The sequence below is a fragment of the Delphinapterus leucas genome, chromosome 6 (assembly GCF_059928025.1).
Source record: "Delphinapterus leucas isolate spDelLeu-1000000601 "Yukka" chromosome 6, BTC_Dleu_Yukka2, whole genome shotgun sequence".
In the NCBI taxonomy this organism is placed as follows: domain Eukaryota; kingdom Metazoa; phylum Chordata; class Mammalia; order Artiodactyla; family Monodontidae; genus Delphinapterus; species Delphinapterus leucas.
In genome coordinates, this window is record NC_143134.1 from 88,260,493 (window position 1) to 88,275,743 (window position 15,251).

The 15,251-nt window shown below is 46.1% G+C and overlaps 1 protein-coding gene across 1 annotated transcript in view; it reads left to right on the plus strand.

Annotated features, from left to right (window-relative positions):
- RUSC2 (RUN and SH3 domain containing 2) overlaps positions 1-15,251 on the plus strand; it is a 70,323-nt gene that overhangs the window by 41,662 nt on the left and 13,410 nt on the right. The window contains exons 2-4 of the mRNA XM_022600101.2: positions 7,474-9,570; positions 14,188-14,817; positions 15,033-15,218. Of these exons, the coding sequence (XP_022455809.1) occupies positions 7,542-9,570; positions 14,188-14,817; positions 15,033-15,218 (2,845 nt within the window). The 5' untranslated portion in view covers positions 7,474-7,541. The remainder of the gene's footprint in view (positions 1-7,473; positions 9,571-14,187; positions 14,818-15,032; positions 15,219-15,251) is intronic.

Here is a 15,251-nt window from a genome sequence, read left to right on the forward strand (position 1 = left end):
ACCCTGTTGCTGAGCAGATAGGAAGAGTTCTTTAAATTCCCATCTCCATTGATCACCTTGGTGGAGGATTCAAAAACATATGCTAATAGGAGTCAGTAGTTCCATGTTGTGCAAAATGTGGTTGGATAATACATTGGGAAGTTGTGGGAGGTGTTAGTTCCCAGGAAGCACCTAGGAATGTGAACTGCAGAGCAGGGGAAAGGGGCGTTGAGGACTGTGAATGGGGCAGGGAGATGTGAGCTGGGAAGTGGGGCAGGAGGTGGGATTGAAGAGTGTTTATTAGAGCATGGGGCAGTAATATGAAAGGGACTGTGGGTTCAGAGAATAGCAAAGTGGGTAAGTATAAACTGTGTAAATGGAAACTAGAGTGTGAGCCTATCCAGGAAAGGTAGGAAGCATCTGCTTTGGTAGCAGAGTAAATGTAGGGGCTTTAGGAAGAGGGTGTGGCCCTGATCTTTTCTCTGAGAGGCAGTTGTAGTGGAAAGAATTAAGAATTGGGCAGACCTGGGTTTGCGTCCATCTCAACTGTATAATTATGGGCTAACTTCTCACACTTGCTAAGCTTCAGTTTTCTCATCTGTAAAATGGGGATGATTATGTCTACTTTAAATGATTATAGTGAAATTAGAGATGATATATGTAAAACACCTTACATGTAAGTTCTCAGTAAATGATCACTAATAAATAGTATTATTATAATAGGCCAGGAGACACCCATTTGTGATGAGGGCCAGGAAGAGGGCTCTCGTGGAGAGCTTTCCCTGATTCTAGAGATCTAGACCTCGTAACTTTATGCTGACTAAGCCCACCACTTCTTTGTCCACCTGGTAGGCAGAGCTGAGCACTTTCTTCCACTTTCTTCCTATTCTGTGTTCTCTATTCCTTCCCCATCTTCATCTCCCATGTCTCTCCATTTAATCAGGGTACAAAAAGCATCTGGAATGAGCTCTTCCATCTCACTGTTTACTCTTCACCTTTATTAGCGCTCATGGGCCACAATATTAAACTTGTCTTGTTATAGAACATGTCTCTCCCGGGGGAGAAGTCTAATAGATATGCTTTCAGTAAATGTGTTCTGTGGTGTTTGAAATCAAGTCACGTGTACCGTATACTCTCATTACATTACTAACTGATCAAGAAAAAAGGTCAAACATTAGGATTCCTGACTCTGACTTAATTCTGTCATTTATCCATTGAGAGATCTTGGGCAAGTCATTTGTTTTTTCTAGGTGTTGATTTCCTTATTTTTTTAAATAAAGAAGTGGCTCTGCCTATTCTGGTGCATTGTTGTGAGGATCAACGAGATGACATACATAAAGAAGTGCTTTGTAAAATATGTGAATGTGTCGGGGCAAAAGACATGAGTACAAAGTCTAATGAGGTGTCTATAGAACTTTACCTTAGTTGGCTGAACTGGAGTTGTCTGTGGAGAAACTGCTGGCAGATCAGGAAGGAATAAGACTTTCTCTGAGATACAAAAATATAAAATAAAATGGAATCAACCAGTGAAAGAGCTTTACACTTAAAATAGGATTCAACACAACCTAAATATAAAAGCTAAAGCTATACAGCATTTAGGGAAAAAAAGAGGAGAATTTCTTTATGATCTTGGGACAGGCAAAGCTTTCTTAGCATACAGAAAGATTTAACCATAAAGAAAAAAACAGATAAATGGGACTTCATAAAATTAAAAACTTCTATTAATTAAAAAACACCATTAAGAAAACAAATGGGCAAGCCACATTTGAGAAAAGGCCACTTGAGAAAATATTCTCAAGACATACATCTGACAAAGGGCTTGTATCCAGAATAAATTTTAAAACTCCTACAACTCAACAATAAAAAGACAAGTCAGGTTTTAAAATGGGTAGAACAGGAGTCGATAACTAACCTACTGTGCCTACCATGTTCCAAGCACAATGCGTGGGTTCTAGGGACACAGGGTTGACTCTATCCCTAGATACAGTCCCTACCCTGTTCCTCAAGGAACTGCACTCTAGTCTGGGGACAGATACGTAAACGTAACATAATAAACCTTCAGCGCCCTCCAGCCAAAGGTACTCCATCACCCTCCACATTCATTTGTGCTTTATCCCTGATTCAGAGAGTCAGCTTTCCAGACTCTATGTGTTGCTCTGTTTCTCCATTTGAATGTGTATATGACCCAGTCAGTGGTTTTGTGGGTCAAAATCAGAAACTCTTATGCGCGTATTACTTGTGAATGCCTTTTGAAAATCGTGCTATAAAAGGGGGTGGAGGGGTATTCATTGAAGATCAAGTGATGGCTGTAGCCCATAGGTACTCCTAAAATTACTTCCATGTGTGCAAGAAAGTTCTTTATGCTCCATTTAGTCCAGGCCTCAGACTGTGGCCTGGACCCTGGGGAAGCATAGTACTATACGTAAGGGGAAGCCCCCTTCCCAAGCCCCAAACCCACAGTATCTGTAGCACTTAAAGAAAAAAAACTGTTTAAATTATGTACATAGGGGCTTCCCTGGTGGCGCAGGGGTTAAGAATCCGCCTGCCAATGCAGAGGACACAGGTTTGAGCCCTGGTCCGGGAAGATCCCACATGCCGCGGAGCACCTAAGCCCGTGTGCTACAACTACTGAGCCTGTGCTCTAGAGCCCATGAGCCACAGCTACTGGAGCCCATGCACCTAGAGCCTGTGCTCCTCAACAAGAGAAGCCACCGCAATGAGAAGCCACGCACCGCAACGAAGAGTAGCCCCCGCTCATCGCAACTAGGGAAAGCCCGCGCACAGCAACAAAGACCCAACACAGCCAAAAATAAATAAATAAATAAATAATAATAAAAATATATATATGTACATAACAGATATTTATTAGAAAGTTAGATGAAACAAAAAGAATAAAATTAAAAAATAATCGAAAATCACTCAACAGCAGTAATCACTGTTAACATTTTGTTGTAAAGTCAGCCCTCCATATCTGCGGGTTGTGCATGCATAGATTCAACCAACCAAGGATTAAAAATATTCAGGAAAAAAAGTTCCAGAAAGTTCCAAAAAGTTAAACTTGAATTTGCCATGCTCTGACAACTATTTACATAGCATTTACGTTGTATCAGGTATTACAAGTAATCTGAAGATGATTTAAAGTAAACGGGAGGATGTGTGTAGGTTATATGCAAATACTACGACATTTTACATAAGGGACCTGAGCACCCTTGGATTTTGGTACTGTTTATGCTTTCAAGTTTTCTTCCATGTATATTGCTATGGTTTGAATGTCTGTGTGTCCCCTCCCCGCCATCCATGTGTTGAATTCTAAGTCCCAAAGGTAATGGTAGTAAGAGGTAGGGCCTTTGGGAAGTGATTAGGTCTTGAGAGCAGAGCCCTCCTGAATGAGATTAGCGCTTTTATAAAACAGAAAGATCCCTTGTCCGTTACACTATGTGAAGACACAGGTAGAAGGTGCTAACTATGAACCAGAAAGTGGGCTTTCACCAGAACTCAGCCATGCTGGAACCTTCATCCTGATCTTGGACTTCCCAGCCTCCAGAACTGTAAGAAATACATTTCTGCTGTTTATAAAGCCACCCAGTCTGAGGTATTTTGTTATAGCAGCCTGAATGGACTGACAGATATAGAGATATATTTATTTACAACAATGGTGTCATACTGTAAATTCTGTTTGTAATCTGCTATTTTCACTTAATAGTTTGTGAATAGTTTCTCAAGTCAATAATAATCAAATTAACCAACTTTGTTTTAATGATACTCTGTTCTGTACGTTTTTGGTTTTTTTTTTGGCTGCGTTGGGTCTTCATTGCTGCTCGTGGGCTTTCTCTAGTTGTGGTGAGCAGGGGCTACTCTTCGTTGCGGTGCGTGGGCTTCTCAGGGCTTCTCATTGCAGTGGCTTCTCTTGTTGCAGAGCACGGGCTCTAGGCGCACAGGCTTCAGTAGTTGTGGCACCCGGTCCCAGCGGTTGTGGCTCGTGGGCTTTAGAGCACAAGCTCAGTAGTTATGGCACATGGGCTTAGTTGCTCCGCGGCATGTGGGATCTTCCCGGACCAGGTCTCAAACCGTGTCCCCTGCATTGGCAGGCGGATTCTTAACCACTGTGCCACCAGGGAAGTCCCTGTTCTGTAATTTTAAAACTGATTATTGTTGGAATTTTAGTGTGTTCCCAACTTTCTGTTATCCTTGTGGCATATATATTTGAGTTCAAAGTTTTCTTGGCAAAGGAAGAGAAGAGATGGGAAGGAGTGAAGGGGAAATTATCTCACGTACCTCATAGCAAAACTTCCTAAAAATTATCTTTATCCCTCTCTACAAAATCCCATACTTTAAGGCAGCTGTTCCTCTCTCTTCTTTTTCTCATCTTGTCTCTGCAAATACCCACTCCCCTCCACTGCTAAACATTGGTTCCCTTCCCTCTTCCCATAAACCTTAATCTTTTTTCCTACTTAAAAATTATATCTTAACAGCTTTGTTAAGGTATAATTCACATACCATAAAATCCACTCTTTTATAAAACTGAGACATAATTCACATTCCATAAAACTCTGGAGTTTTTATTTTATTCACAGACTTGTGTAACCATCACCGCTGTCTGATTTCAGAACATTTTCATCACCCCCGAAAAGAACCTCCATCCCCATTAGTAGTCACTCCCCATCTTCCAGTCCCTCAGTCCCTGGCAACCACTATTCTACTTTTTGTTTCTGTGTATTTGCCTATTCTGGACATTTTATGTAAATGGAATCATATAACATCATACAAAGAAGCCTTTTATGACTGGCTTCTTTCACTTACCTTTTCAAGATTCCGTCATGCTGTATGTAGCATGTGTCAGTACTTCATTCCTTTTATCGCTAAATAATATTCCATTCTGTATACCGTATTATGTTTATCTGTTCATCAGTTGATGAACATTTCAATTGTTCCCACTTTTCTGGCTACTGTGAATAATGCTGCTGTGAATATTTGTATACAAGCTTTTGTGTGAACATATGTCTTCATTTCTCTTGGGTATATACCTAGGAGTAGAATTTCTAAGTCATACGGTAACTCTATGTTTAACATTTTGAGGAACTGCCAGACTGTTTTTCCAAAGTGACTGCACCATTTTACAATGGCTCCAGCACTGTTTGAGGGTTGCAGTTTCTCCACATCCATCCACCAGCATTTATTATTGCCTTTTATCTTAGTGGGAATGAAGTGGTATCTCATTGTGGTTTTTATTTGTCTAATGACTAATGATGTTGAACATCTTTTCATGTGCTTATTAATCATTTGTATGTCTTCTTTGGAGAAATGTCTATTCAAGTTCTTTGCCCAGTTTTTAATTGGGTTATGTACTTTTTATTGTTGAGTTGTAAGAGTTCCTTGTATATTCTAATCAGAAGACTCTTATCAGATACACAATTTGCAAATATTTTCTCTCATTCTGTGAGTTGTCTTTTCACTTTCTTGATGGTCTCCCTTGAGGCACAAAGGTTTTCTCTGTTATCACTTGTGTTTTTGGTATCTTATCTAAGAAAGCATCCCATCTTAATCTTAATCTAAGATAATGCATTTACTCCCATGTTTTCTTCTGTAACTCTTAGCCTTGTGGCTCAGTTTAGCCTCTCTGATTTCTGCCTTTCTGCATATCTACTCCTTACCTCAATCAACACACAAAGGCTTGGGAAGTCCAACAGAGGAGCCTTCCTCTCAGAAAGGAAAGGAGGAAGAAAGAAGGTAAATACTTGCTTTTTAATGTAATTTAACTTAACACAAAAGAATGTATTTAATAGTGTCCCTTGCACATGTATTTATTAGACACTTGAATTTTTTCTTTTGTGTGTTGCCTGTTCATGTCCTTGAGCATGTGTGACTTGCCTGGCCCTTTACTGTACTCCACGTGAAGAGCTCTGATCCTGTGATCTAAATGAGTTACACTTTTAAAAATTGGTGGTATATGGGTTCAACTAAATGATGCAGAACTTATAGGCAGTGAGGGGTTTAGACTCATGGTAGGTAAGGAAAATGACAGGAATGATAAGGAAAAGAAGAGAAATGAATGAATTAGGAGAAATTAGGTAGGAGAAGTCTGAGCAAGTGAAGTCTTTTGGGACCTGAACTTGGTAGCACAGGAGACTAGAACTTGAGGAGGCCATTCTGCCATGGTCTAGCCAAGAGACCAGAGAAGCTTAGAATGGGCTCTGTGTAGAGAACTTGACCTTAACCTATCAGAAGTAAAACTGGGAAGAGAAGACTTTTTAGGGGACCCTCATAGTTAAAGTTTTGGCTAAAACTGGGCAGAATCTGGGCACTTCAGATCTGTACCCTGAGCTAGATAAATATTAAGAATATTTTTTGCCTGGGGACTTCCCTGGTGGCGCAGTGGTTAAGAATCCGCCTGCCAATGCAGGGAATGTGGGTTCAAGCCCTGGTCCGGGAAGATCCCACATGCTGCGGAGCAACTAAGCCCATGTGCCACAACTACTCACCCTGTACTCTAGAACCCGCGAGCTACAACTGCTGAGCCTGCGAGCCACAACTACTGAAGCCTGTGCGCCTAGAGCCCCTGCTCCTCAACAAGAGAAGCCACCGCAATGAGAAGCCCACGCACTGCAAGGAAGAGTAGCCCCCGCTCGCCACAACTAGAGAAAGCTCGTGCGCAGCAGCGAAGACCCAATGCAGCCAAAAATAAATTAATTAATTTTTTTTAAAAAGGATATATTATGCCTCATGTTTGCCAAGCCTTATCTGATGTTGTGCTAGAATGATACAAAAAAGATAAAAACAGACCTCTACCCGCCTTGAGAAGGAAGAGGCTGGCATCGGCCATACTAGTAGTCTGATGCCTAACTCGGTCTCTATTCAAGAAGCTCCGGTACAGTAGTGGAGAGAGTGAGGACCTTTAGCCCACAGCCATCAGAGAGGGACAGGCATTCTGGGGCTCAGAGGAGGAGAAAGGGTGTCCAAGATGACATAGGTGTCAAATGATATAATACATTAAAATTTATTTTTCTTGCAAAATTATAGCTTATTGCTATGCATACGTGATACGTTATTTGTGATTTCCCCCCTCATCTGTAAACGTGCTGTAGCTGTGTCTAAGACATCTCTGTATCTCCTCAGTGCCTAGTACCCTTTCAGGCATCTTAGACGGTTTTTTCTTAGTTATGTCATTATTCATACATTTTTTGTACTCAGGACTAGTCGTTATTTACTGCTAAGAAAGAGAAGGAGAAAATGCTGTCCCTGAGATTCCCCAGACCTTCAGATGTGGCATTTTGTTGCAAGTGGATGCATGACGAACTTAAAATGAAGGGGAACTCAAGAGCTGGACCTGTGCAATGCAGAAAACGTGCCCTGACGGGCTGTATTATCCAGCTGCATCTTGACTCTGAATCTTTTTTCCTCTTGGGCTCTTCTCCATCTGAAAATGATATGGGTAAGGGCATGTCCCTGACTTCGGGAAGGTGACATTAGGTTCCCTTTCTTTCCCTCTCTCTCCAGGTACCAAGCTCTCCTGATGAAATGTGTTCTGCCCCACTGGGCTCCGGGGGCAGTGTCTGGTGCTGTTGATGCCCTTGTTCGAACTTTCCAGAATGGATAGTCCCCCAAAGCTGACTGGAGAGACCCTCATCGTCCACCACATCCCCCTGGTACACTGTCAAGTCCCAGACAGGCAATGCTGCGGAGGGGCAAGTGCAGGTAGCGGGAGCACAAGACCCAATCCCTTCTGCCCACCTGAGCTGGGCATCACCCAGCCTGATCAAGACCTGGGACAAGCCGACTCCCTGCTATACAACAGCCTGCATTCTGCTCCCGGGGGATCTGCGCGATCTGCAGACAGCACCAAGAACAGAGGTCGGGATGGAAGAGGCCCCGGGGCCCCTAAACGACACAATCCCTTTTTGCTGCAAGAGGGTATTGCTGAGCCAGGACTTGGTGACCTGTATGATGACAGCATTGGTGATAGTGCCACCCAGCAGTCCTTCCACCTGCACGGGGCTGGCCAGCCCACCTTCCATCCCTCCTCTTTCCAGCTGCCACCACCTGGCCCCAGAGTGGGCAGGCCATGGGAGGCAACACATAGTCGGGCTGGAGTGGTGGAGGGGCAGGAACAGGAGCCAGTGACCACCTTGGATGCCCAGCAGTGCAGCAGTAGCCACAGCTGCCGGCCAGAGCCGGAAGCAGAGACCATGGAGCTGGATGAGTACGGGGGCCCTGGTGGGAGTGGCAGCGGGGGTGGAGCCAGTGATACCTCTGGCTTTTCCTTTGACCAGGAGTGGAAGCTCAGTTCAGATGAATCCCCAAGGAACCCCAGATGCTCAGGCTCAGGACCCCAGCACTGCCGCTGCAGTAGCACATCCAGTCAATCCGAGGCGGCTGACCAGTCCATGGGCTGTTTGAGCGACTCCTCCTGCAACAGCTCAGACGGAGTGCTGGTCACCTTCAGCACCCTCTACAACAAGATGCACGGCAACTCCCACGCCAATCTCAACTCTGCCCCGCAATCTTGCAGCGACTCTTCCTTCTGCAGCCACTCAGACCCCAGCGCCTTCTACCTGGACCTGCAGCCCTCCCCAGCAGAGTCTAAGATGTCTTGTGAGTCCCACCACCCTGACAGTGGAGGGAGGGAAGGTGGCTATGGTTGTCCTCATGCCTCGTCTCCTGAGCTTGATGCCAACTGCAACTCCTACCGCTCGCACTGTGAGCCCTGCCCAGCTGTGGCTGACCTCACAGCCTGCTTCCAGAGCCAGGCCCGTCTTGTTGTGGCCACACAGAATTACTATAAACTTGTCACCTGTGACCTGTCCTCCCAATCATCCCCAAGCCCAGCTGGCTCTTCCATCACCAGCTGCTCAGAGGAACACACCAAGATAAGTCCTGCGCCAGGCCCTGGCCCAGACCCTGGCCCTAGCCAGCCCTCTGAGTATTACCTGTTCCAGAAGCCAGAAGTCCAGCCAGAGGAACAAGAAGCAGTGGGCTCCGAAGTGGAAGCACCTGCTCCCGTGGGCCCCACTGTGATCGAGGGGCAGGTGTACACTAATACTTCGCCCCCCAACCTCAGCACTGGACGTCAGCGCTCTCGAAGCTACGACCGCGGCCTAGAGCGCAGCCCTCCTATCCGCCTGGGCTCACTGGAACGCATGTTGAGTTGCCCAGTACGCCTGAGTGAGGGCCCTGCAGCCCTGACTGGGCCTAGTTCCCCACCTCGGCGTGTCACCTCCTTTGCTGAACTCGCCAAGGGCCGGAAGAAAGCTGCAGGCTCTGGCTCCCCCCCACTGCGAGTGAGCGCTGGGGACTCCTCCCAGGAGTTCTCACCCATCCAGGAAGCCCAGCAAGATAGGGTGGGCCCACTAGATGAGGGCACTCACTGTAGCCATAGCCTACCACCCATGCCCTTGGGGCCAGGCCTGGACCTAGTTGGCCCAGAGCCCTGGTCCACCCAGGTCTGTCAGGGCCTCCAGTCCAGTGAGATGCCACCTGCTGGCCTCAGAGCTGCTGGGCAAGGCCCCCTGGCCCAGCTGATGGATCCAGGGCCTGCTCTCCCAGGGAGCCCAGCCAGCAGCCATACCCAGAGGGATGCAAGAGCTAGAGCTGACGGTAAGGAACCTAAAGGCTGGAGAATACCAGGGTGTGTGCATGGCCTCCTCAGTAGTAGGGCCCTGCCCACCACCCCACACATACCATTAGAGGTTCCTCAGCCTAGATCAATCATCTTTCCAGTCCAGAGCATGTCCTACGGTTGTAATAGGGGGAAGGAGGATGGAGAATAAAAAATACACCAAGGAGATAAAGTTAGCACAACTTAGAGATTGATGTATCGGGAAAGGAAGTACTCAAAAGATTGTGACTCTAAGCCCGGATGACTGGAAATATGTTGATACATGGTTAGGGACTGTAAACACAGAAGTAGATTTACTGGAAAAGGAATAAGGCATGAGTTCCATTTTGGACATTAAGGAATTTGCAGTGTTTAAGGGAAATGTCCAACAGGCAAACCACCCTGGGTATCAGTAAGTTCATTCTTTGATCAGTGATTGTAGCCACTCTTCAAAGAACCTGAGACCTGACACTTAACCTTTAAGCCTCCCAGGCCAGCTCTTTCCCTATTTACTTTATTACACTTAAGTAATTATTTTTTAAAAGCTCTGTGTTAAGTGGGTGCTGGTGATAGATGAGAGGAACAATCTCTGTCCTTAAGGAATTCCGATGAAGGGTGGAAACAGAAAAGGAAACAAAATTAAAATGTAGAGATGGCAGTGTGTGGTACAAAATTAAAATGTAGAGATGGCGGTGTGTGGTACTAGTCTATGAGAGGGATAGCTAAACAGACCAAAATGTCAGAGGAGTGCTAATACGGTTTACATTTAAGCACAGTCTAGAAAAATGATTAGGAATAGGCTTTGTGGAGACTCATAAAAAGAACATTCTAGGCCCATACAGTAGTCTATACAAAATCACAAAGGCACAGAATATCTTGATGCTTTCCAGAAACTGCAGATAATTTAATATAGCCATAGTGGAATGTGGATGGAACCATTAAAGGATTTTAATCAGGGAAGTGGCATTTTTTGGTTTGTTACAGCATAGTGGCATGTTTTGATTTGCATTTTAGAAAGATTTCTGATTGTTTGGGTGGAAGGTAGATTAGAAAGGATGTCTCCCTGGAGGTCAGGAGACCCCTGTGATCAGAGAGTCATCGGAATAAAAATAGTAGTTGAAGCTATGAGTGGATGAGAACATCCAGGGAGAATGTGTGGAGTTATAAAGGGAATGATGGACGGAGCCCTGGGGATACAGTGATTTCAGGTTGAGCAGAGCAACCCTCAAAGGAGACTGAGAAAAATTAGCCAAGAAAATAGAGGGAAAACCAGGAGAGGGTGAAGTCACAGGAGCCAAAGGAGGAGAACGTTTCAAAAAGAGTTAGTTCAACAAATGAGCTCTGAAAAGAAATCCCTAGGATTAAGGCTGAAGAATCCCAAGAGCAGCATTTGGGAGTGGCCAGCGTAGAAGCCAGATCTCAGAAGGTTTGGAAGGAAAGGGGAGATAAAGCAGGGGAAAGGTCGATAAAGGGGAATTGGCTGTCTGTAGCCTTAGGTTGGTCTGTTGGCTTCTCAAAGGAAAAGGGTTAAAAAAAAATCATAAATGGTGTTATCTCTGCTGTTAGGGAGATCACAGTCTATCAGAAGACTTCACACTTCTAAGCATACACAGAGGAGGTGCCCTTGGGGAAGGGATGCAGGAGGGTCTCTAGGGAAGAGGGGGGTCAGAAACAGCAGGGATTGGTCAGAGTGCTTTGGAACCCACGCTCTTCTGAGATTGCAGTGTCTGGTGGGTGATATCTAGGCACAGGGCTTGCAGTCTGAGGGCAAGAGCAGCCCTGGTCAGAGATGGGAGGAGAGGCCTTAAAAGTGTTTTTGCTATCAGGTAAGAATTTTCATATTGAGATGCTGTTTTGTTCCATAAGTCTCCAGTGACTTACCACAGGGCTTTTTTCTTGATTCTGTACGACTTTTTTTTTTATATCAAAAAACGATGACAAAAGAAGTGAGATCTCTTTGAGATTCTGAGCAGCAGAATCAAGATTCAAAAGGGTTTTACCAAGTCGGGAAAGAATGTTTTGTTCTTCCAGGGACCAATATGAACTTTCATAATGTAAGCTGTACTTGAGTTGATTTGGGATATTTAATTGATTGCAAACTCAGAATGAGTCAGCAGTTTGGAAGGGCTTCCAAAAAGTTAAAATGGTTGGATTCATTTAGAGACTCGAGAAGGGAGGAGTTGATAGCCCCCCTCACCCTTGTGAACCACTTAGAGCCCTCCTGGAAGTTCTGGACACTCCATTTTAAGAGGGAACCGAGGGGCTGGGGCTGGGTCGCCCACAGAAGAACAGACTTGGGTGAATGTGGTCTCTATCTCCAATTTTCTTAAGGGCTGTCACATAGAAAATGAGAAAACTTATTCCCTGTATTCCCTGAGGGTAGAACTGATACCCACTCCCCACAGTAGACACCCCTCCCCCTTCCCTGATCGTACTGCCTGAGAACTTAGCAGGGAGGATTTTTAAAAGAGTAGGAATAGATAGTCTAATTCAGACATACTCTACATAGCATGTACAGTAAAGCTGGGATTGGGAGGGCCTACTCTGATAGCCAGCGTCAGCTCAGTCTTGAAATTTGGTATTTAAGTAGGTGGAGAGGATGAAGACATTCCCAGTAGGAAAAGCAGTGTGCTTAAAGATGGGAATGGGGGGGAAGAGTGGTGTCAATGAGCATGGCAGGTGTGGACGTTTGAGGGGAGAGCACCTAATTTGTGGCAGGTGTGGACACCTACCTGACTGAGAAGATCAGACTTTGTTCTGTGGGCAGTAGCGCCACAGGAAATAAAATACTTCCTAAAGCTGGTATATGTAAGAAGATTTGGATGCAGTGAGCCTATAGTGAACCGAGGGTGACAGTGAGGCTTCATTCATTTAACGAATCTTTATTCAGTACCCACCATGCACCAGGGTCTGTTCTAGGCACTGGGGATACAGCAGTAAACAATTTAAAAATCCCTGCTTTTCTGGAGCCCTTATAAGGAGTAATGGACAATAAACAAATAAGATAATTTCTGATAGTGAAAAATGGCTAAAAAGGAAATAAAACAGGGTGATGAGAGCATGACTTGCCAGAGGGACTGGGGTGGTCAGAGAAGGTCTTAATGAAGTGATGCTTGAGCTGATGCCTGAATGATGAGACAATTTCAGCGAGAACAAAAGGCCCTGAGATGTTAATGAACTTGGCATGTTGAAGGACAGAAGAAGGTATTGCTGGAGCATAGTGAGCCAGGGAGAATGACAAGGGTTGTTCTCTGATCACTGACTGGGAATAGCAGGAGGGTATAGTCTGAAAATGTCCACTGAGAGTGGTTCTGAAACATCTCCTTTACAGGGTGTGTTCACCATCCCCTTAAGACTCGCTGAAGTAAATAAATGGGGAAAGATGAGGAATAGGAAAATCCAGCCTGATATCATTTCACGTGTAGTACAATGTGGTAAAGAGAACATTAGCCCCGAAGTCAAACTCTGACTTAGGCAGAATTCTAGCTCTGCAGCTTTCTAGTTGTGTGACCTTGGGCGAATGACTTAATCTCTAAATTTCCAATACCCAGATCTTTCAAGTATGGATACTAATTCCTTCCTCAGAACTGTGGAGCCAGGGGTGCCAATGAACCACACCCAGGGTTTCAGGTGGTATGGATGCTTATAGCGCCACCTTGTGTTCTTTTACATGTTTACAGTGTGTGCAGTGTTTCATTAGCTGCACAGCCCATACACAAAGGCTTTCCCTCTGTGCAGTGTCCTGTTGTGTGAGTGAGTCCCGTGTTTTGGAGTGAGACCCATGTTTTGAGGGACACTGACTAGAAGATTGGCTGAAAGAACAGGAGAGGACCACTCCTGGGGAACACACCTCTATGTAGAGGGAGCAGATGTGGACTCTGGGGCTCCAATACCAGGATCATGAAAGAGTGGGAGTAGGGTGGATAGGGTGACAGGGGGCCTGATTCTAGCTGCAAGTAAAGAAATATTTTATTGTGGTTAGATATGCTCAAAAATGAAATGTGTCGGCTCTAGTGGAGACAGGGGATGATGGGTGAAAGCTTGAAGTAAATTAACATCTTGACCCTGAAAATATATTACTAACTCCAAGTCTTTAGGCCTTAGAAACAGAGAAGATGATGGTTCTGCCATTGGCAGAAATGGAAATCATCAGGAGAATGAATGAGGTGTTTTAAAATGGCAAATTTTAAATGAAAGCAGAACCCTAAAGCAGAATGATCTAGAGATCAAGAAGAAGGTTGGGGCTAAAGCCATGGGTTCAGGAGTTGCCTGTACGACTGTCTGAACGTGAACAAGGCAGGGAAGAAAGTGTAGAGTGAAATATAAGAATTGAGCCTTAAGATATGCCCATCTTTGAAGTCAAGAAAATGAAGAAGGGCTGAACAGTCAAGAGGTACAAGACAGGTCAATGTCATAAAAACACTAGGAAAAGTTTTACAAAAGACGGGAGGAGCACATTCCACAAACTTGAATTACCCCTACCCCATTCAATTCCTTCAGCCCAGGTCCTACCCCTCTCATCCCCTTTCCCCAGGGAGCGTCATCTCCTGCTTCTTGTCTTCCCCTCACGTGAGTTCAGTGTTCATCTGATTCCTTCTCCATCCCTGTTGCCGCAGGGGGTGGTGCTGAGAGCCGACCAGTCCTTCGCTACAGCAAGGAGCAGAGGCCAACCACACTGCCCATCCAGCCCTTCGTGTTCCAGCACCACTTCCCCAAGCAGCTGGCCAAGTCCCGGGCCCTCCACAGCCTCTCCCAGCTCTACAGCCTCTCGGGCTGCACCCGTGCACCGCAGCGTGCCCCCCTGGCTGCCCCCACTGCTCAGGTCCCAGCGCACGCTCCTTCAGGGGAGTCTCAGGCATCCAGCAGCGGAGGTGCCAGGAAAGCTGGGCCTGAGCCACAAACCTCACGGCCGTCACCCCTGGGCAGCTACTCCCCCATCCGGAGTGCCGGCCCCTTTGGGCCCAGCACCGACTCTTCTGCCTCCACTTCGTGCTCCCCTCCCCCAGAGCAGACCACAGCCACAGAAAGCCCACCTCCATGGGGCCGCTCCTGTCCTCCTGCCGTCCGGCCTGCCACCTCCCAGCAGCCACAAAAGGAGCATCAGAAGATACTGACCTTGGCTGAGTACCGACTCCATGGAACAGGAAGCTTGCCTCCTCTGGGCTCCTGGAGATCTAGCCTCAGCCGGGCAGAGAGCCTGGCCCGGGGAGGTGGTGAGGGCAGCATGGCTTCCAGGCCCAATAATGGTATGAGGTTCAGTGCCTGCCCCCCACCCCACCCCAAGCAAGCTACCTCCCCACTGAATGGTTTCTTATACTCCAGGTTGGGGTCAGAGGTTACAGTGTTTGCATCTGTGGCTAACATTCCCAACCCTCATGTTTTATATGGGCCCACTGGGTGGGTATGAAATGCTGTCTTCTAACTATTTCCTGTCTCTTTTGCTAATCTGTTCTGCTTTCAGCCAACCATCTATCCCCTCAAGCACTCAAGTGGAGGGAATACAGGAGGAAGAACCCTCTAGGGCCACCTGGTTTGTCAGGGAGCCTAGACCGAAGGCCACAGGATGGTCGACTGGCCCGAAGGAACCCCATCTTTGAGTTCCCTGGCTCCCTCAGTGCTGCTGGCCATCTGAACTGCCGGCTGAATGGTGTGTGGGCCAGATCCCCAGTAAACCCAGGGC